At 66.7% G+C, this 19,271-nt stretch overlaps 2 protein-coding genes across 3 annotated transcripts; both read right to left on the bottom strand.

Moving 5' to 3' along the window:
* Nucleotides 1-1,104: 1,104 nt before the first annotated feature.
* On the bottom strand, nt 1,105-6,970 carry HIC1 (HIC ZBTB transcriptional repressor 1). Of its 2 annotated transcripts, XM_053995904.1 has the most exons (3): nt 6,809-6,970; nt 5,293-5,443; nt 1,105-4,599 (listed from the first exon to the last, which is right to left on the bottom strand). In XM_053995904.1, the coding sequence occupies exons 2-3, from the start codon at nt 5,342-5,344 to the stop codon at nt 2,654-2,656; spliced, it is 1,998 nt and encodes a 665-aa protein (XP_053851879.1). In that variant the 5' UTR covers nt 5,345-5,443; nt 6,809-6,970; the 3' UTR covers nt 1,105-2,653. The 2 variants fall into 2 exon arrangements, with proteins under 2 accessions (XP_053851879.1, XP_053851878.1); XM_053995903.1 differs by lacking the exon at nt 6,809-6,970 and having other exon boundaries at nt 5,293-5,578.
* Nucleotides 6,971-18,205: 11,235 nt separating this feature from the next.
* OVCA2 (OVCA2 serine hydrolase domain containing) lies at nt 18,206-19,202 on the bottom strand. Its single transcript, XM_053995332.1, is given in 2 exon segments — nt 18,206-18,939; nt 18,941-19,202. Coding segments are annotated over 2 exon segments (687 nt in total). The 5' UTR covers nt 19,123-19,202; the 3' UTR covers nt 18,206-18,434.
* Nucleotides 19,203-19,271: the final 69 nt, after the last annotated feature.

Raw genomic sequence — 19,271 nt, 5'->3', positions numbered from 1 at the left:
ACACACCCAATACAGAAGCTAAGAGGGAGCATTAACCCCTGAACCAGAGCCCCTGGAGCTCTGTCAAGTCCCAGTCCCATGAGCCGAGGGTGGGAGCAGCCCCAAGGCCACCCCTGGTCCCTGCTGGGGCGCCGCAGCCGTGGGAGGGACATGTCAGAGGTGGTGGAGGAAGCAGCAGGACAGAGCCCAGCGTTTTCCTTTCCGGTGTGGGTGGCTCGGAGCCGGAGTCTGCATCAGGAAGCCAAGTTACCCCTGTGCCAGCTGCCCAGCCCCACGGGCAGGGCCAGCACCAGGGTCAGAGCCTCGGCAGCGCGATGGACACACGGGTTGTGCTGGAAAACCTGTGCCAGAGCAGTGCCCAGCAGTGCTGCAGGGCACAGCCCGGCCCACAGAGACTTTGGGGTGCCCACGGCTGCTGTGGGGCACACGGAGCCATCGGCGCAGCACCCACGCCCCGATTCCTCGCCCACAGCCGTGCTGGCTGCCAGCTTTGCAGAGACTTTGCCTTCTCCTCCACGCCGGGTGTGTTTTAATGTTTGTTTTCTTACGGCGCTGCCCCAGCACTGCTTTCCAAGGCCCTTTCCGAGGTACCACCAGCCTGGAGGGCCCTGCAGCTCTGCCAGCTGTGTCACAGGCTTGGCCATGGGACAGTTTTGGTGCCACCAGACCAGGTGGCACAACGGCGAGCAGAGCTTGAGTGCCTGGGGCCATCCTTGCCAGGCTGCTGGGAGCCCTTGTCTTGGGCAGCGCCCGCGTTCGGGACGTTAAATTGGTTTTAATAATTTTTAGTATTAAACATGTGTCAGTGCAGCGTGGTGTGTCATTTGTTGTCAGCCCAGGAGTTGCTGCTGAGGTTGGGGTGGGGGACACCAGGGAGGGACAGCAGTGGGACACCTTGTAAGGATGACAACACCTCTGTCCCACCTGCATCTGCTGCTGCCTCCCAGCTAAGGGGGTCTGGGCTAACCAGATGCACAACAAAGCCCCTTGGGTCCCCTCCCTGCAGCTCTGCACTCACAGGCGACCCCCGGGGTCACTCCCAGTCATGCTCAGCTTCAGCCCTGCACCAGCCAGGCCCCTCCCCAGAGAAGAACGCGAGGCCACGCGTGTTAATGTCACTTTATTGCTCATTCCATTTCGACTATAGAAAAAAAAAAGGGCGAGAAGCCCGTGTACAAATTGGACGTGATACAGGAGGGGCTGGGGCCCCGCTGGGTGCTGCCAGCTGTGCTTTGGGTGCTGCCACCGCCGCCAGTCACCCCACGGCAGCTCCGGGGGACACTGCCGGCCCTGGGGGACCGGGACAGCCCCGGGAGGCTCGGGGGGCAGCTGGGCAGGAGCGGCCAGCTCAGGCTAAGGCACAGTGGCTGCGAGGCCGGGGGCAGTCACTGCTGGCGGCCGCCCGGAGCCTCGTGTGCAAAGGATAGGAGGGGGCTCAGGAAGGGGGAGAAGCTTCACATTAGCCCCAACGGAGGGGTCAGGGCACGGGCCAGGGGGGTCCAGGCTGGGGGGACTTGGCCCACACCGAGCAGAAGGTGGGAGAGGGAGTGCGGTGGTGGCAGAAGGTGCCCGAGGGGGACTCGGCCCTAGGTCACATGCACCCCCAGGGCTCTGCCCCACAGCCCCCTCCCGCAGCCCCTGCCCACCTCCCGTAGCTGACAAACCAGAGACCGCTTTGTCTTTGTCATGGACCCCCCGGCCCGGCTCGGCCGCGCTGGAGACGGGCGTCTTTGGCAAAAATAAAAAAAATAAAAAAATAATCAAGGCGAGTGGCCGCCCGAGGGCGAATCCGCCGGGTCCCGGGGCTGGCCCGGGTGCCCCGGGCATCCCTGATGGCGAGGCAGGGCCCAGGGGCTCAGTCTGGGACAGGCCCTGCCCCGCCTCCCAAAAACACGGGGAGCAGCCGGCTGAGCCCCTGCGTTCAGGACGGGAGGTCAGTGCTTGCTTCGGGGCGAGGAGCATCGCGATTCCCCGGCCCCCCCAGCATGGACGTGACCGCCGCTCCCCCGTCCCGCGCCCGCGGCTCAGACCCCACCGTCCCCCTCCGTCAGTCTGTCCCCGAGCCCCCGGCGCGGCCCGGGGGCTGCTCGGGCACACGCCCCCAGCCCAGCGCTGGCCGCTCCCGCTCAGCACGGAGGCGTCGCTCCGGCCACGACGGACGAACTACTCACGGCGGTCGGGGAGGCACAGTCCGGGTCCCGTCGCGCCAAAGCCGAGCGCCGGCGGGTCCCACCGTGGGGCCGGAGCGACGCGGCGGCTGCCGAGGGCGTCCCCTCGCCCGGGGGCAGCCCTGAGGTAAGGAGCGGGCTCATGTCCTCCAAAGCCTCGGGGCGCAGCCCGGCCTCACAGCTTGTGCGTCGCTGCCGCCCGGTGCCGGGGTCCCGGCACCCCCCACGGCAAGGGGCGGAGGTGCCGCGGGGTCAGTCCCTGATTTATCGGCTTCTCCCGGGCAAGCCGGGGCGCTGGTCGAGGGGCACGCCGTCCATCCATCCCGGAGCACCTCTCATGGGGCCTTCGCTACGAGCGAGTTCTCCGGGACCGTCGGCAGCACCAGGGGACGAGCACCCATCACCTCTCGCCCCCCCCCCCCCAGCTCCACACGGGGCAGCGAGGGGAGCCCAGCGGCCCCCCCAGCCCCCCGGCCAGGCCGGTGCTAGGGGGGCGAGTATCGCTCTATGGTCCGGGCGGCCTCGGTGTGGAGGTGTGGAGCCTGCACCAGCACCTCGGCCGCCTTGTCCTGGCTCAGCCCCAGGTGCTCAGCCGTGAACTTGGCCAGGGGATAGAGGCTCTCCATGGCCTTGGGGTCGCTGAGGAAGTGCGAGGTGTGGGACAGCAGCTCGGCCGCCTTCTCCTGCTTGAGCCCCAGCTGGTCGGCGGTGAGTCGGGCCATGGCATAGACGCTGTCGGGGAAGTCCAGCTTGGCTTTGCCGTCGGGGCCGGCCGCGTGCATCTTCATGTGGCTGATGAGGTTGCGCTGCTGGGCGAACTTCCCGCCGCACACCTGGCACTCGTAGGGCTTCTCGCCCGAGTGGATGCGCATGTGCTCGGTCAGGCGGTACTGGCGGGTGAAGCGCATCCCGCAGGCGTCGCAGGCGAAGGGCTTCAGGCCGAGGTGGCTGCGCATGTGGCGGGTCATGGTGCCGCGCTGCGTGAACTTCTTGCCGCAGATGGTGCAGGGGTAGGGGCGCGTCAGCCAGTGCGTCTTCTCGTGCTGCCGCAGCGTGGCCGGGTCCTTGTAGGACTTGTCGCAGGAGGAGCAGCGGTAAGGCCGCAAGATGTCACCCAGCCCCGGGCCACCTTTGTCCAGGAAGGGCACGGCCTGCTCGGCCGCCGCCTTGTGATAGAGCTCCTCTTCGTTGTGGGCCTCCACGTGGGCGTTCAGCTGCTCGGAGCTGGGGAAGCCCTTGCCACAGGGGATGCAGACGTACAGGTTGTCGCCCAGGCTCTCCGGCTCGTAGCCCAGGTGGTTGCAGTAGCGGTCCAGCGCGTCCCCGGGCGAGGGGCCCTCGCTGCTGCCCGTCTCCTCGCTGGTGCTGTTATCAGGCTCCAGGTCGTTGCTCTCCACGCTGGGGTAGCGGGGCTGCGGTGCCGCAGGCGGCGATTCGGCCTTCTCCTCCCGCTCCAGCTCCTTCTCAGCCTCCCCCTCGTCCAGGTAGGGGCCCAGGGGCTCGTGCTTCATCCAGCGGTACATCAGCTCTCGCCCGTCAGCGCGGGGCAGCGGGGGCTCGGCGCAGGGCGGCGTGCTGCGGAAGGGGTCGGGGGCATGGGGGTGCCCCCCCGGCTCACCGCCCGGCGGGGAGTCCTTGTAGGCAGCGGCGTGGCTGCCCAGGAGGCCAGCGCTGACGGGGGGGCTGTCGTGCCGTGGGGGCAGCGAGGGCTCTCGGGGCTCACTGGGCAGAAGGCGGTCGGTGGGCAGGAGCTGGGCAGAGGGGCCGGTGGGGCTCTTCTTGGAGAGGTCGAGGCCGCAGGGCGGCGAGCAGTGGCGCTCGGGGGGGCACAGCCCGTGGGGGTGCAGCGGGGCGCCCTGGGCGGCCGAGGCGTAGAGCTCCCCACACTGCGTGTTGAGCGGCGCCGCCGGCTCCACGGGCGGCAGGTCCACGGGCCGTGGTGTCCCCGAGTAGCAAGCCTGGATGACCGGCGTGGCGGCCCGCAGCCCACGGCCCAGCTTGTAGGGTGCGTAGCCCCCGCGCAGGTGGCAGTACTTGCCGCTGCGCTTCAGCTTCTTCTTGCAAAGGGCCACCAAGCCGGGGATCTGGAGGTAGCTGGCGGCAGCCAGCACAGCACCCAGGCTCTGCTCGCTGCCCGGCTCGCACTCGGCCAGGCGGCCGGTGTAGATGAAGTCGAGGATGAGGCGGAAGATGCCGGGGCTCACCATCTCATGGTCCAGGTTGAGCAGGTTGTCGTGGACCACCAGCGACTTGAGGTAGGCGCTGCTGGCGGCCAGGATGTTCTTGTGCGCGCGGAAAAGCGCGTTCTGCACCACGATGATCACGTCGCACAGGAAGCCCTTGGTGCGCTGCGTGTTCAGCTGCAGCAGCAGCTGCCGCGAGTGGCTCGGCACCTCCATGGCGTCCAGCATCCCGCTCCGAGCCCGCCGCCCTGCAACACACCGGCCGCCCCGTCAGCGCCGTGCCCGGCCCCGCATGCCCACCGCAACGCGCGGGGGGCTCGACGTGCGCGTCCGGGGCTTCACCCACGCGTGGGGTGGGTGGCGTGGGAGGGGCGGGTCTCAGCCCCACGCACCGCTGCGTCCCGGCCGCTCTGCGCGGCCGCCCGGCCGGTGCCACCGCTTATATGGGGGCTTGTTTCTCGGCGGGTCGGGGGGGCGGGAGGGGGGCGAAAACCCCCGGAGGGTTTTGGAGAAAGTGACATCACCCGCCGCCGCCGCCAGTGCCGCGCCCCGGCTCCGCCAGCCGTGGGATCCCGCGACCCCGCGCCCACCTGCCGGCGGAGAGCAGGGGGGGACACCCCGACCCGGTGCCCGCCACCCGCCCGCCGATCCCCGCGCCCCGCCGCTGTCCCGCTCCCCGCCGCGCTTCCCCGCTTCTTATGCGCCCCGGTCCCGGGAGGCGGCCGGCCGGACCCCTCGGCGCCCCCCGCCCCCGTTTCCTCTCCCCCCCTCGAGGTGAGCGGGGGGACGGTTGGGGGTGTGGGGGGCAGCGGGACCTCCCCTCCCCGCCTCCGTCCCGGTGCCGGTGCCCCCCCGCCCAGGTGCGTAAAGCCAAGCGCCCGCGGAGCTGCTTTTTCGGCTGATTTCCCCCGTATTTCGGGGCGCTCCCCCCCTCCTTTTACCTGGGCGTCCGGTGGCCTCCGCCAACCAGCTGAGGTCTCGGTGAACTCTCATGGCTCAGCCCCGGGGGGGCCGCCGCCGGTTGTTGCTCCCCTCCACCCTCCTCTTCCTCTGCTGCTTCTCTTCCTCCATACCCCGCGCTCCCGGCCGGTCCTACGGAACGGGAGGAGGAGGAAGAGGAGGAGGAGGTGGTTGTGGAAGAAGCAGCAGCGGTTCCTCGGGGTTCCCGACGCCGCCAGCTCGGAGGTGAAACCCGGGCTGCGAACTCCCCCTGACCCCGGCCTGAACTCCGAGCAGCGCCGCTGGCTGTTAAAGGGACGGCGGGAGGTTTTCCTCCTCCCATCCCCGGGCGGGGCACCGACAAGCCGGGCCCCCCCCTTTACACACCCCTCCCTCCCCATCCCGGTCTCCTCCTCCTCCTCCCAGCCTGGTTTTTCCCTCCTCCCGGTCTTCTCCTGCCGCGCCCCGACCGTCCCCTCGGGGGTCTCTATCCTTAGGACATCGCTCTTTGCCCGGGGACAGCCCGGCTGGGGCCGCGAGCCCCGAAGAGGGGGGGACCCGGGGTGTCCCCGGGCAAAGGGCGATGTGTCCCCCCCGTCGGTACCGCTCGTAGGGCGCCATCTAGCGGCTCCCGGTGCGCTCCACCCCGCCCGTTACCGGAGGCGGCTCCTCCCCGCGCAGGTGGGACCCGACGGGGCGGACGGTGCTGGGGAACGACACAGCAGAGGGGTTCTGCTTGCGGCCCCACCCGAGGGATGGATGCTGATGCGCAAAGCGGGGTGGCACCCATCGGCTGGGAAGGCTGGAGTGGGTGGTATCGTTTTGGGGCGCAGAGGGTGGAACATCGTGTCCGATGAGTGGAGATGATGTTGGAAAGGGTTCTGGGGAGCAGGGAGGGAAGGCAGACGGGCGTAATTTGCTGGTGAGGGGGGAGAGCAGAAAGCGGGAGGGGCGCGCAGCGCTGGCGCCCAGATGTGCGGTGGCGGTGGCTCGGGGTGGGCTGGGGGCTTGCGGTGGTTTGGGACGAGGAGGGAAAAGAGGAGGAGGAGGAGGAGGGGGAGGCAAAGCCACGTTTCCCCCGGCTTCATCCCTCCAGCCGTCGCTGAAAAAGCTGCTGGGCTTGAGGTGCAGCATGGGGTACCCCCCTTGGCGCGGGGGGAGCCGCCTCTCGCTTCACACTTTCACTTCTCTTTTCTCACAGCCGCAGCCTCTTGCACAACCTCCTGGTACAGTAAAGCATCGTGATGGGCTTCCCCAGGCCGGCTGCTAATCCTGGGGTGTCCCGCTGGCACCCCCTGACCTGAGCAGGGCACCCCGAGCAGTGCCATCCCTCCCACTTGGGCTCGTGGGGTTTCACCCCATAACCCTGGTCCCCTGGTGAATGGCAGCCAAATGTGGGCTCCCTGGTGCCTGGGACAGGGTTTGGCCAGCCCTGAATTTGGGACAAAAAGGGATGGGTGCTGGCAGGGAGGGTGCAGGCTGGTGGCAGCCGTTGCCCTCACAGCTCGGCACACTCACCTGGAACTCATCTTCAGATTCCCTTCAGATTCAGCCTGTCCCAGTTCACTACAGAGACGTCACCCTGGGGACCGGGACGGAGTGTCACTGCCCACGGCTCATCCCAGGCACCGGCTCAGAAATTCCCCTCCCTGCTCCCCATGCTGGGCTCTTGCCCACAGGAAGCGCTGGGATCCTGGGAGCGGGACGTGGGCGACCCTCGTTAGAGCCGCGGTTTAATCCCAACTCCCCGGGCACTAATTTCTCCCCCCTCTCCCATTTTTTTTTTCCCCCCTCTTCAATTAACGGCTGGAAGTGTTTCAGGTTCTGGCAGCGAGCTCTGGACGTCGCTGTGAGCGATGGCTCCCGCGGGCTCCGTCCCGGTAATTTATGGGGCTGAGCTGCATAAATCACGGCAGCGAGCGGCTCCCAGACAGCTGCATCCCCCGGGGCCGGCCGGGACCCCGGGCTGCCCCAGCTACCTGCTGAGTGACGCCGAGCCTCGGGGGCAGCGGCCGAGGGAGGGAATGGAAAAACCCTTCACCTTTTCCACCCTCCTTTGCAGCTCCTCTCCCATTCCCGGCCTCTCCCAGGAGCAGAGGGGCGGATCGGTGCCCGCAGGGGCTTGGGGCAGGTGGAGAGGGGTTTCTTCCACAAGTATCCCCCGTCCTGTCCTGCTCAGCCTTCTGGAGGGATCCTAACACGGCAGCCTGAGCCAGCGTTCTGCACCCAGAGCTCTCAAAGACAGCCGGGTCTCCCCAGGGAGCTGCAGCCGATGTCCGGCTCCGAGGGACGGGGACGGCCGGGCTGCAGGACCGCGAGAAGAGCCAGCGCCGGCGGCCGGGAGCGCGCAGAGAAAGGGGCATTTTCGCCTCAATGTGCTGAGCAGATTGGAACCAGCTCTGGTTAAGTCATTGGCTCTGTTGGGAGGTCTGAGCTGGAGCGTTTCCCGCCTGTGCCCCCTCCCCACGATCAATCAAAGTTGCAGCAAATTAGCCCAGATGCTGGGAGATTCGGTTCAAATCCAGCTGTGGTTTGGATCGCGTTCGCATGCCTGGCTTCATGTGGGACCTGGGCTTTTGGACAGGATACAGCCCCCCGGTCTCTGCAGGGCCCTGTTTCCCAGCGCAGCCTCTCCCCAAAGCCCACACACATGTCTTCGATTACTGGCGTTGGCCAGCGGGGCCGCATCCGGCAGCGCCAGGAGCCTGCAGCCCCCGCTGGCAGCCCGCGCTCCGTTTTCCCGGCGGTGCCGGGGTACAGCAGCCCCGAAACTGCGCCCCCCGCCCCCGTGTGTGCAGGGGGATGTGTGTCCCCTCCACCTGGGCTGGGCTGAGGCTGGGAAACTCATGACAGTGCTGAGCCCTGGGTCACCCCTGCCCGTCTCCTGAGCTGTTCCTGTGGCAAGCCCTGCCTGCTGCAAAGCAAGGCTGGGGGCAGCCACGGGACCCTGCCAAGTTCTCCCAGGGGTGTCCCCCGTCATGAGAGGATCCCTGAAAAGCAGCAGGAAGGGCAGAGCTTCCCTGGCACAGCACAGGCCCAGCCAGGGCGGCTGCTCTCTGCTGTGCTGTCTGGGTGGCATCGCTGGGGTGGACAATGGGAGTCATTCCCTGTGGGGTGATGCTCAAGTGGCTGGGGGGCCCTTCCCTGTGGACCAAGGCTTGATGGGGGAATAGGACCCCTTTCTTTCGGGGTGACACTGAGAGGACCCTTTTTTGCAGAGTGATATTTGGTCAGACAAGGGCACCTATCCCTGCAAGGTGATATTTCATGGAGCAGGGCAACCCTTCCTTGTGGAAGGACATCCAGGTGCACAAGAGACAGAATCAAATAGCGGGAGCTGAGATTGGGAGAGACCTCAGGAAGTCATCCCCCAACCCCAGCAGGGTCACCCAGGGCTGCACAGGACCTTGCCCAGGTGGTTTTGGATATCTCCAAGGACAGTGACTCCAGCAGCTCCCTGGGCAGCCCAAGCCAGTGCTCCCCTCCCAGTGTGGAAGTGCTCCCTGATGGTCAGAGTCAGTCTGTGCCACCTGCCCCTGGTCCTGGCACCGGGCAGCACGGAGCTGAGTCTGGCTCTGTCCTCTCCACACCCTCCCTGCAGGGGTGTGTATGCACTGATAGGTCCCTGGAGCCTTCTTTTCTCCCAGCTCTCTGCCTCTCCTCATCAGGGAGATGCTCCAGTCCTTTACTCTTCCTAGTGCTCCTTCCCTGGACTCTCTCCAGTATTTCCATGCTGGGAGCCCAGCACTGGACCCAGCACTCCAAGACTGAGCAGGGGGAAGGATCCTCTCACTGCTGTCAACCAACACAGACCAGGACACCATTCACCTCCTTCATCCCAGGGACACGTGGTCAACTTCCTGTCCCCCAGGACCCCCAAGGTCTTTTCCACTGAACAGCTGGACAGTCCCTGGGATATCCCAGAGCTCAGGGATCTTCCTCCCCAGGAGCAGGGCTTTGCAATTGCCCTTGTTGAACTGGTGGGCAATGGGATCCCTTCCTTATGGGAGAATGTTTGGGAAGAAAAGGGCACCCGTCCCTGTGAGGTGATGCTTTGTGGAGCAATGAAACCCCTTCCTTGTGGGATGGTGCCTGATGGGGTGACAGGACTTGTCCTCTGCAGGTAGATGAGGATCCTGTCCCTGTGGGCCAGAGTTTGGTGAGATGATGGGACCCCTTTCCTTATGGGTGATGCTTTGGGGACAATTTTGCCAACTGAGGGCAATTTTCAGTCAAACAAGGGCACCCATCCCTGCCAGGTGTTGTTTCCTGGGGCAGTGGGACCCCTTCCTTGTGGGATGACACTTGATGGGGTGATTGAACCCCTTCTCTGCAGGCAGCTGATGATCTCATCCCTGTGGGATGATGCTTGATGAAACATTGGGACCCCTTCCCTTAGGGGTGATGCTTTATGGGGCAGTGAGACACTTTCCTTGTGGCACAGCGCTCAGTTCGGGTGAGGAACACTTCCAGCAGGGCGATATTTGGGGGCTTGAGGCGATGAGACCCTTTTCCTTCGAAGTGATGCACCCAGGGGCAATGGCATCCCTTCCTTGTGGGGTGATGTCCAAGCAGGTAAAGACCCCCACCCCTGTGGAGTCACGATGGCACAACGAGACCTCCTTTCCTCTCTCCCTTCCTCCTTCAATCCCCCTCACCGACCACCCCCTTCCCAAGCCCTACAGGCGACCTCCCCCTCCCCACCCACACCACCGGCTCCTCTCACCCCCCCTCCCACGACAGGGACACGGCTGTATCACTGGTGGGAAGCCCACGAGATGGCAGCAACGGGCCGCGCTCCGGGATGCGACACCCCTCCTCGGGGGCCGCGACCCCCCCCTACTCCACGTCCCGGACCCCCGACGCGCACTTTGTGCGCGTCGGGGGTCCGGGACGTGGAGTGGGGGGGGTCGCGGCCCCCGGAGGAGCGGCGGAGCTGCGCAGCCGGTTGCGGGTGGGCCGGCCCCGGTTGCTGACTAATCCCGGGCTGAGTCACGGTTGCGGCGGGGAGCGCTGCGGCAGCGATTCCCCACCTCCCCTTCCCGAACCGGAGAGCCCCCGACGGGGCGAGCGCCGGTGCTGCGTGTGGGAAAAAAAAAAAGAAAAAAAAAAAGAAAAAAAGCGGGGGGGACAGGAGAGGGACACCCCCATCTAGCAGGGGGTGGGTAAGGCGTTTTGGGGAGTTCTAGAGTGGGTGGCAGCACCTCGAGCGGGGTGGTTGGTGGAGGATGGGGAGGTGGGGTTGGGAGGGGTTAATCCTCTGAGCCGCTCTGCAGGTATTTGGGGGTGTGAGGGGTAAGGGAGTGGGGGGGAGCCGTGGCTTGAGGCCCCCGTAGCAGCGTGTGGCCTTGCAGCAGCGCGGCCCTGCTCAGCGGCGGATGCTGGCGGGCGCGGATGCTGCTGTCAATGACAACGCCGCTGTTGCTGTGGTTACCGGTGTGATGCTTCGCCAGAGCAGAGTGAGGTCAGACGGCTCCAGCAGGAATGGGGGGGGGGGGAATGCATGGATGGACGGATGGATGGACAGGTGCATAAAGGGGGAAAGGATGCTCCCAAATCCCCCTGGATATGACTCTAAGGCCCGTCTTGGGGTGGGGGGGGGGGGGGTGCTGGCACTTTGGAAGGAGCAAGAGGCCAAAATTAACTCACCCGTGAAGCCACAACCTTCTTCTGTAGCACTGACGGTTTTTGGGGACCCAACCCTGGTGGGAGTGAGGGCCAGGCCCCATTGTGACGCTGGAGGGGTCAGGGCAGCACGGTGCTGCAGTGGGTTGCTCACCCCATGTATTCTAAACTGGTCCCCCACCACCTCTTGTGCTGTCCCATTGTCCTGCAGCGCGTTGGGGTGGCACCCATGGGTGCTGGTGACACTGGAAGGACAGGGGGGCTTATGAGGGGGAACGTGGGAGGTGCAGCTCAGGATGTTGTGGGCGAGGGATGCAGGTGGGCAGGGGGCACCTCCAGGCTGGTGCCCGGGTCTGGGGTCCCCTGTGCAACCCCTTCCCATGACGGGGGGCTCAGACAGCCCCAAATCAGCAGCCCCGTGGTGGTGCCACGAGGCCAGGATGGGGCCACGCTCTGGCCCAGCGGGGTGGTCAGGGGTGATGGGCACCCTGGGCTCCCGTGGGTGCGTGGATGGACCCCTCGTGGCTGGGGCAGGGGGTGCCCCACGCCGCACTCCCAGGGGGACAGGACCCCCAGTTTGTGTCTCACTGGGTGCACGGCCCCTGGGTCTGGCAGCAGGTGGAGAAGGGATGTGGGGTGCTGGGCGCTACTCCACTGCCCTCCTCGAGCAGCCAGGGAACAGGGGGGGCTCCGGAGGGGTCGGGGGGAGGGCCGGGGTCCTGTTGCAGCCCGGACCCCCTGCCCGGCTCCGGGTCGCTGTCCTCCCCCCGCGCCGATATAAATAGTAGCGTCTTCCCGTTCCCTAAATTTCCTCGCTGACGTAGCGCTCACGTCATTGTGTAGGTTGATGCTTTTCTATGAATGAGCCGAGATCCCCGTTACTACGAGCCCGATCCTATAAAAGCCCCGCGCGCTGCGGACAGCGCAGCACCGACACCGGCGCCGGCCCCGCCGGGAGCCGCGGGGCCCCTGCCCGGCCCGGCAGCCGCGGGGCCCGCAGGAGGTAAGGCACCGGCTGGGTTGGCCCCCAGGTAAGCGGGGACGGAGCCCGGTGCGGGGGCGGGAGGGGCAAGCGGAGCCCCGCGGCACCGGGCGCTGCACCTGCCGGCCCCGGGGCGGGGGTGAGGCGGAGCGGAGGGCACCGGGGGCCCGGGAGGGGCGGGGGGGAGGGAGCTCTGCGGCGGGCGGGGGCGGCGCGGTGCCGCCTGGCGCAGCCCCACGTGCGGGCCGGGCGGCGGGGGCGGCGGGGCCGGGCGGCGGCGCCGGCGGGGGCGGTGCGCGGGGGCGGGCGCTGAGCGCGGGGCCGCCCCGGGGGGGCGCACGGCGGGGACCGGCCGCCCGCACCTTGCGGGGGTTTGGGGGGGAGGGGGGCGGGGAGAGGTGCGGAAGCGCATCCGTGTGTGGGGCCGTGCGTGCGTGTCCCGCTCTGCGGTGACACCGGCGCCCGCCGTCCCCCCCTCTCCGAGCCTCCCCGCAGCCGCCCCCGACGGGACCCCCCAGCCCCATCCCGCGGTGCCGCCGTGCCAGGCACTCTCCACCGCCGCCTCCCTCGGGTTCCCCCGCAGCCCCGTGTCCCCAGCCCGGGTGCTGCCGGCTCCGCAGCCCGGGGAGGGGGGGGTCGATCGCCTTCACCCCGCTGCGTCTAAAGAGCGCGGAGACCCCGTCGAGGAGAGCCCGAGTCAGAGCGTCGGCACCTTGGCTCTAGACTGCTTACTGCTGCGTAGGGACAGGACAGTAACAGTCTACAGTCATGGCTACTGAAGCATGACCCACCGCCGGCACCGGCACCGGCACCGGCACCGGCACCGGCCCCGGCCCCGCCGCAGCGCCGGGGGGGCGGGCGCTGTCCGTGGTGCTGAGCCGTCGGGGAGCGCGCCCCGACGGGGGCGGGGGGGAAGGCGGGAAGGGGCGGGGATGGGGGGGGTGTCCCGGTGCCCGCCTGACCCCGCTCTCTTTTTCCCCCCCCGCAGACACCGACCCCCCCACGGCGGACGCCCCCCCCCCCCGCCTTCCCGCTGCAGCCCAGGTAGGGGGGGACTCCCGGTGGGGCGGACACGCGTGGGAGGGCAGGGGGCGGGCAGGGGGGTGGGCGGATGCTACCGATGCTGCCGATGCTACCGACACTCCCCCCCCCCTCCCAAGCACCGGGAGTCCCCCCCCGCGCCGCCGGTGGGGGTCGGGCGCGCTCGCTGCGGTGGCGGGGACGCCTCCTCGCCGTCGCCAAGGCACCGGCTGCCCCCTCCCATCCCGCCCTCCCGGCCCCCCCCCCCACTCCGACGCCGCCCGGGCGACCGTGGCTTTAGATTGTTACTGTGCCGCTGGGGGGGTAACAGTCTACAGCCATGGTCGCCGGGACAGGCGGACTCGCACCGCGGGCAGCACCGGCTCCCCCCACTCGCCCACCCCCGGGGGTCCCCGAGGCGGCGGAGGCGGGGCGGCGGGGGTCCCGTCGGGGGCGGCCCGCCTCCCGGGGCAGTAGGAGCTCACATGCAGGATGCAGCTCACCGCACATCAACTCTTACTGTTCGGGGGGGCGGGCGCCGAGCGGCTCCTCCTCGGGCAGCGGGAACGATGGGGACCCCCTCCTCGGATCCCCCATCCTGCCCCCGCGCCCCGCAGCCCCTCACCTGCCCTCCCGGCGGGGGCCCGGAGCCCCTCGGGGACCGTCCCCGCCGGGCTCGTCCCGCCGCATCTGTCCGCTCGCCAGTCGGGGTCCCGTCCCCCCGTCCCGTGCCCCCCCGCCCCGCCGCCGGTGCGCGGGGGGACCGCGGGCCGTTCGCGGAGCGGGGCTGGCGGCGGGGCCGGCGCGGCGGGGGACTGAGCGCGGCCGGCGGGGCCGGGGCGGGGGCGGCCGGGGGCGGTCGCAGGTTGCACAACCCGCCCGGCGCGGCCAGGAGATTCCTGAGCGGCGAAGTCAGAGCGGCCCGGCCTGCCCCGGCAGCGGGCACCGGGCCTTCAGCAGCCGGCGGCGACCGGTGCTGGCCGGGCAGGGCTCCTCGTGGGGGGCACCGGGGACTCACAGCCCTGGAGACGGAGAGAGGGGGCTGGAAGGGCTGTAGACCATACAGACCCGGAGGGGAGGGAGGTACCTAATCCCATGGGGACACCGGGGATGTAGGGTCAGGCCCAAGTGGGTGAGGATGGCAGTGGTAAGAGGAACAGGAAGAGTCCCTGAACAAGAACCTTCAGTCCTGGGATCCTGAAGCACAGGGCTCCTGCAGGTGTCCCACCTAGACCGAGTCAGGGTCACGCAGGGTCCCCTGCTCACACTCTCCCTCTCCAAAGCAGCCCCATTAGGATCCCTCACCCATCTATGGGGTCATGCAGCTGGCAGCTCTGCCCTCACCCAGACAGGCATGGCCACCACCAGGTCCCCTGGGGCCAGCAGGGCCACAGTGGGACACGTGAGCCACAGGAAGGGAAGGATCAGAGGTAGCAGGTCCTTGCTGTACCCTGCTGCGTCTCTTGCTTTTTCCCTTTGACTCCTGCTTTTCCCATCGCTGCCGTTGGTGATGGGCCAAGCACCTCACACCTCCAGGATGAGGATTTTTGGGCAGTCCCACCAGCACTCAGGTAAAACCTCAGGGCTACGTCCAGCACATCCACGCTGCAAAATTGCCACTGCCGCAAAACCCACCCTCCATCCCCTGGGAAACACTTCCTTATTTATGCCCCGTTAACAGCATCACAGTGAGGTCCAGGCCATGGTGACATCAGTGTCCCTTCCAGGGTACCCCTGGGTGAGGGGACAAGTCCCATGGACAGCACAGTGGCCTCTTGGACCCCACGATCCAGCCCGGGAATGTTCCAGCTGCACTGTTGTTTTGAAGGCCAAGTCTCTCCCGCTGACACCCTGGAATCAGTTTTTCTTCCAGAGTCCTTAAAAATATCCTGGATTCCTGACACCAGGACTTGTCTTCCAACGGCGCTTCCAAGCCACTGGGCCTGGGGCCAGCCGCCAGCGCCAGGGGACAGAGGCTGTCCAGCTCCCGTGCTCCTCCTCAGCACGGAGATCGCGGCGGTGCCGGGAAGGAACGTGGTGCCAAGGAAGATCACAGCCCCTGCCACGGCCTCTTCCTCGGTGGAATGGTGCTCAGCAGGGCACAGGCACGGCACAAACACTGCCTGACCTCGGCAATGCACCCAGCGGCTTCAGAGCGTGTCCCTGTGCGCAGCCAGGAGGGCGGGAAGGGTCTTCCTGGGACCTCCAAGCCATGACCCTACAGAGCCTGGCGGCTGAGGATGGGTGGACACTGCCTGCAGTAAAGGTCCCAAGGGACTCTCCCAGACAGGATTTCCCTGTGCATCCCTGGGAAAGCACGCGGCCCCAGAAAACTTCTAGACAAAACCTGTCACCCGCTCCTGGCTTTGCCAAGTGGCATCCTGGCACCGTAGGAATTTAGGGTGGGCCCGGGGGGGCTGAGCCAGCACAGCTGGTGGGGACTGCAGGAGGAGGTGCTGCTGTTGCCCCCCCAAAGGCCGGGCAGGTGCCCACTGGCCCCACACGCTGTTGCTGCCATCTGACAGCTCTTGGCGAAACGGCCTTTTGTGATTCAGCCGTGTTTATCCCAGCCTGCAGCCCGGCCCAGCGTGGGTTTCCATGGAAAACTTCCATCCAAAACAAGGAGAGAGAAGGAGCTACAGCAGGAGTGACTCAGCCACAACTGGAAGCTTCTGCGAGTGAAGCAGGGAAGGGGGGGCTGTTCCCTACGGCTTGGTCCTGCTCCAGCAGCGGGGCCCAGGGATGGTCCCGGCTGTCCCCTGCCCGTGCCACTGCCACTTCGCAGGCAGGACCTTGGCAGGTTTGGGAAAAGCTTCGCTGTAAAACCATCTGGGAAACACATCACCCTCCCGGAGTGCCCCCTCCCCACGCCTGTGGCAGGTCCTGCTGGTGGGGACAGAGGGGGAAGAGTGTGAGATGAGTAAGGCTTAAACCCTGGCACGAGCCACACCCGATGCCAGGCTCGGCGGGACGTCGCTTTTTCCAGCGCTGCCCACAGGAACCCCTACCCGTGCCTGGTGTGCCCCAAGTGGGTGGCTGGCAGGCTGGGCAGTGGCAGTAACCTCGAGGTGGCATTGGCACAGGGGAAAGGGGTGAGGGGAGCTGAGGAGAGGTGGGAGAACAGCCAGGAGTTTGCAGGGAGCAGCAGCACTGGTGGCGTCTCTGCTCATGCCAGGCTCCTCCTGCCCTCCCTGGGACACTGGCACAGGGCTGGGGCTCTGCTCACCCAGGGAAGGGGCAGCAAAGCTCTGCCTGGCCAAGCCCTGGACTCCATGCCCACAGCAGGCTCCTCACAAGCAGGGCCACAGCGAGGCTCCTTCCTGTCCTTGAGGTCACACAGGTGGCTCCAGTGGCTGCACTGGGGTATGGAAAGGCACATCTGGGGACAGGGTGACATCCCCCCTGCCAAAACACCCAGGCTCCCGGTGCTGCTGGTAACACTAGTGATCGTCCCCAGAGCCCTCTTGTACCAGGCAAGTGACACAGCTGCCACCCAGATCCCGGGCTCACTCCATCACTCCCCTGTTCAGCAACAGCAACAGGCCCACGCTGTTTTGGGGGAAAAACCAACTCCCCTGGGCCACAGCGGGTGATGGAAAAGGGAACTCCCCAGCATGAAGCTGAGTGACGGGTGGGGGGACATCAGCCAGTCTTGTCTCCAGGCTCACCTCTGCAGGCAGCCAAGTTCTGTGGCTGCATCCCAAGAACAGTCCTGGATCTGCGAGAGAGGCAGGGGCCAGCCCGAGGACATCTCGCCAGGAAAGGAGGGAGAGGACAGGATTCCCATGGCAAACCCCTCGGAGCCGCTTCCCTCCTCCCACCACACCGGGACCAAGCAGGACCTCCCTGTGCTGCTCACACAGGCACCTCCTGCGGACAAAGGTCGCGTTTATCTGTTTTTATTAATTTATTTAAACCGCTACAGCAGATAGCCGGCAGGAGCCATCTTGAAGGAAAGGGGCAGGTACCGCAGCACCCCATCCCTCCTGGACCCACCCGAGGGAGCTGCCTGCAGAGCTGGGACCGTGCTGCTCACTCACCGCACCCGGGGCTTCTTCCCCTTCCTTCCCTCCTCCCAGGAGCTGCCGGTGCCTCCCTGTGCCCGGGAGCTGCCGGGGCTGCGGGGCCGCAGTGCGGGCGGGCGGCCACGGCTGCGGTGCCTCCCCCGCGCCGGGAAAGCACCGGGAGCTCGGCGAGAACCAAACAGCTCCCGGGGGCTGCGAGCGCGGCCGCTGCCGTCCCTGCCCGCCGGCGGGGGGGAGAGCGGGGACAAAGGCTCCCGTGCGTTGTCACAGCTGGTCGCCGTGCTCTGCCACAGCTCAGCCGGGCGTGCAGCCCCGAAAAAAACCAGCCTCCGGTGTCCCTGATGCGGTCACCAAGGGGTGCAGGCACCCCACGCCTTCGCAGCAGACGTGACACAGCCCACGTGAAGTGGCACAGACGGCCAGCAGTGCCTGAGCCCCCCCAGCCCCGCAGGGCAACAGCAGTGCGGGTTTGGGCTGCAGGGAACCAGCCACATCCTCCTGCCACCATCACCAGCGTGCTGCAAACCGGGGCAAAAACGCGATGGGGCTGAGAGCTGCTCGCTCCTGCTCTGCTGCTTTAACCCACGGTACCCCGGGCCCGCTCCCAGCTGAGCGAGCACAGGAAGGGTTTCAGCAGCACAGCGTCCTGCAGCCCTCACAGAGCTGACACTGCGCTGCCCTGCTGCTCAAGCAGGGGAAAATTCACTTTTTTCACCCAATTTCCTTCTTTTACCAGCTCTACACCCCCAAGGAAAGCCGTGGTTAGAGAAGCTCTGCTAGCTCTCCTCTCCTGAGACTGGTGCTCAGTGCTGAGCTGGGCAGAAGCTGAGCAGGACACCTGCAACTGTTACAGCAATAAAGATTTTTCTGTGCTTCTGGATAACACAGAGCCACAAACAGCGACAAGCTTTTCTTGTTCATGGAGGCACTTTGTGCAGGGAAGATTCAACACATGCACACCGAGCCAGCAGGCACTTCATTCCTGAAGCAAACACCAGCCCTGGCACTGCCAAGGATGAGAGGGTTTTCCAGGCCCAGACCAGCTGGAAGCTTGGCTTAACAGATATTAAAAACCACGAGGTTTTGGGGTGTAAACTGCAAGAGCTCTGTGCTCTGCAGATACTTCCTGTGGCTGAGCTGAGGGACTCTCCTTTTGAGCAGGTGTTTGAGTCTCTGAAAGCACCTTGCACACAGAGCAGTGTCACCCTCCTGCCCTCAACCCCCTCTCTGTCACGCCCCCACACTCATGTGTTACATGTCATATACATTATATATAACTTTATATACATATATATATTATACTGATGTATACAACAAAGCTGAAAAAAAGGGAGATAAAGAAGCATTTAGCCTGGCCTGGGTGAGCACTGAAGAGCAGAATGTGCAGTGAGCTGTTCTCTGGTCCCTCTGGAGGCACGGAAACACTGATGTTTCACAGGATGGACGGCTACACGTGGCTCACCAGAGCCCTTTTTTATTACAGAGCCCATTCTCAAACCTCCCCAGCTCCTGGGCACTCGGCCTGGCCCTGCCCGGGGCAGAAGCGTTCCAGGAATTCCAGGTAGGCTTTCTTCTGCGCCGGAGCCGCGGGGATGAAGTGCCCGCCGGGGTGCGTGAGCACAACGGGCTCCACGAAGCACCGGGCCAGCTCCCTGCTCAGGGGCGCTGCGATGACGGCGTCGGTGTCGCCCACGACGTGCAGCGTGGGCAGGGCGATGGGCTCCCGGTAGAAGTGTCCGTGTGCCGGGGCGCGGCTGGCGAACGCGGCCACCAGCACGGCGAAGGCCACCGGGAAGCGCGGGTCGCCGCGGGCCCGCAGGGCGCACACCATGGCGGCCAGCGCCGCGCCCTGGCTGAAGCCCAGCAGCCCGTCGAAGGGCCCGTGCTCCGCCAGCGCCGCCGCCACGGCCGACAGAGACTCCTCCAGCCCCGCCGGAGCCGCGGCCGCTTCGCCCGCCTCGAACGTGCCGGGCCCGGAGAACCACCAGCCGCGGGGGGGGGTCATCCCCGTCGGGGTCGTCCTCAGCGCCGGCGGGCAAGAGGTGCGGCGCGTCGATGGCCACCAGCTCGGCGCGGCCGCGCAGGGCCTTGCGGAGCGCGCCGGTGCGCTGGCGGAGGCGGCGGGCGCTCTGCCGGTACCCGTGCAGCGCCAGCAGCCGCAGCGGCCGCGCCTCCGCCATGGCCGCGCCCCGGCAGCGCCACTTCCGCCTTCCCGCCGAAACGCTGCGCGCTGATTGGCCGGAGAGACGAGAGCGAGCGGCGCGCCTTCGCGGAGCTGACGCGCGCTCCCTGGCGGCGGGAGGCCGGGGTGAGGACGGGGCAGCCCCAG

This window comes from Vidua macroura, chromosome 20 (genome assembly GCF_024509145.1).
Source record: "Vidua macroura isolate BioBank_ID:100142 chromosome 20, ASM2450914v1, whole genome shotgun sequence".
Classification (NCBI taxonomy): domain Eukaryota; kingdom Metazoa; phylum Chordata; class Aves; order Passeriformes; family Viduidae; genus Vidua; species Vidua macroura.
The sequence above is the reverse complement of the archived record's forward strand: the minus strand, read 5'-3'. Positions and strand labels throughout refer to the sequence as shown.

Coding starts and splice junctions, on each gene's coding strand:
- HIC1 (XM_053995904.1), bottom strand. CDS start 5,344: ATGAGAGTTCACCGAGACCTCAGCTGGTTGGCGGAGGCCACCGGACGC. Junction 4,600..5,292: donor GGAGGCCACCGGACGCCCAG/GTAAAAGGAGGG, acceptor GGTGTGTTGCAG/GGCGGCGGGCTCGGAGCGGG.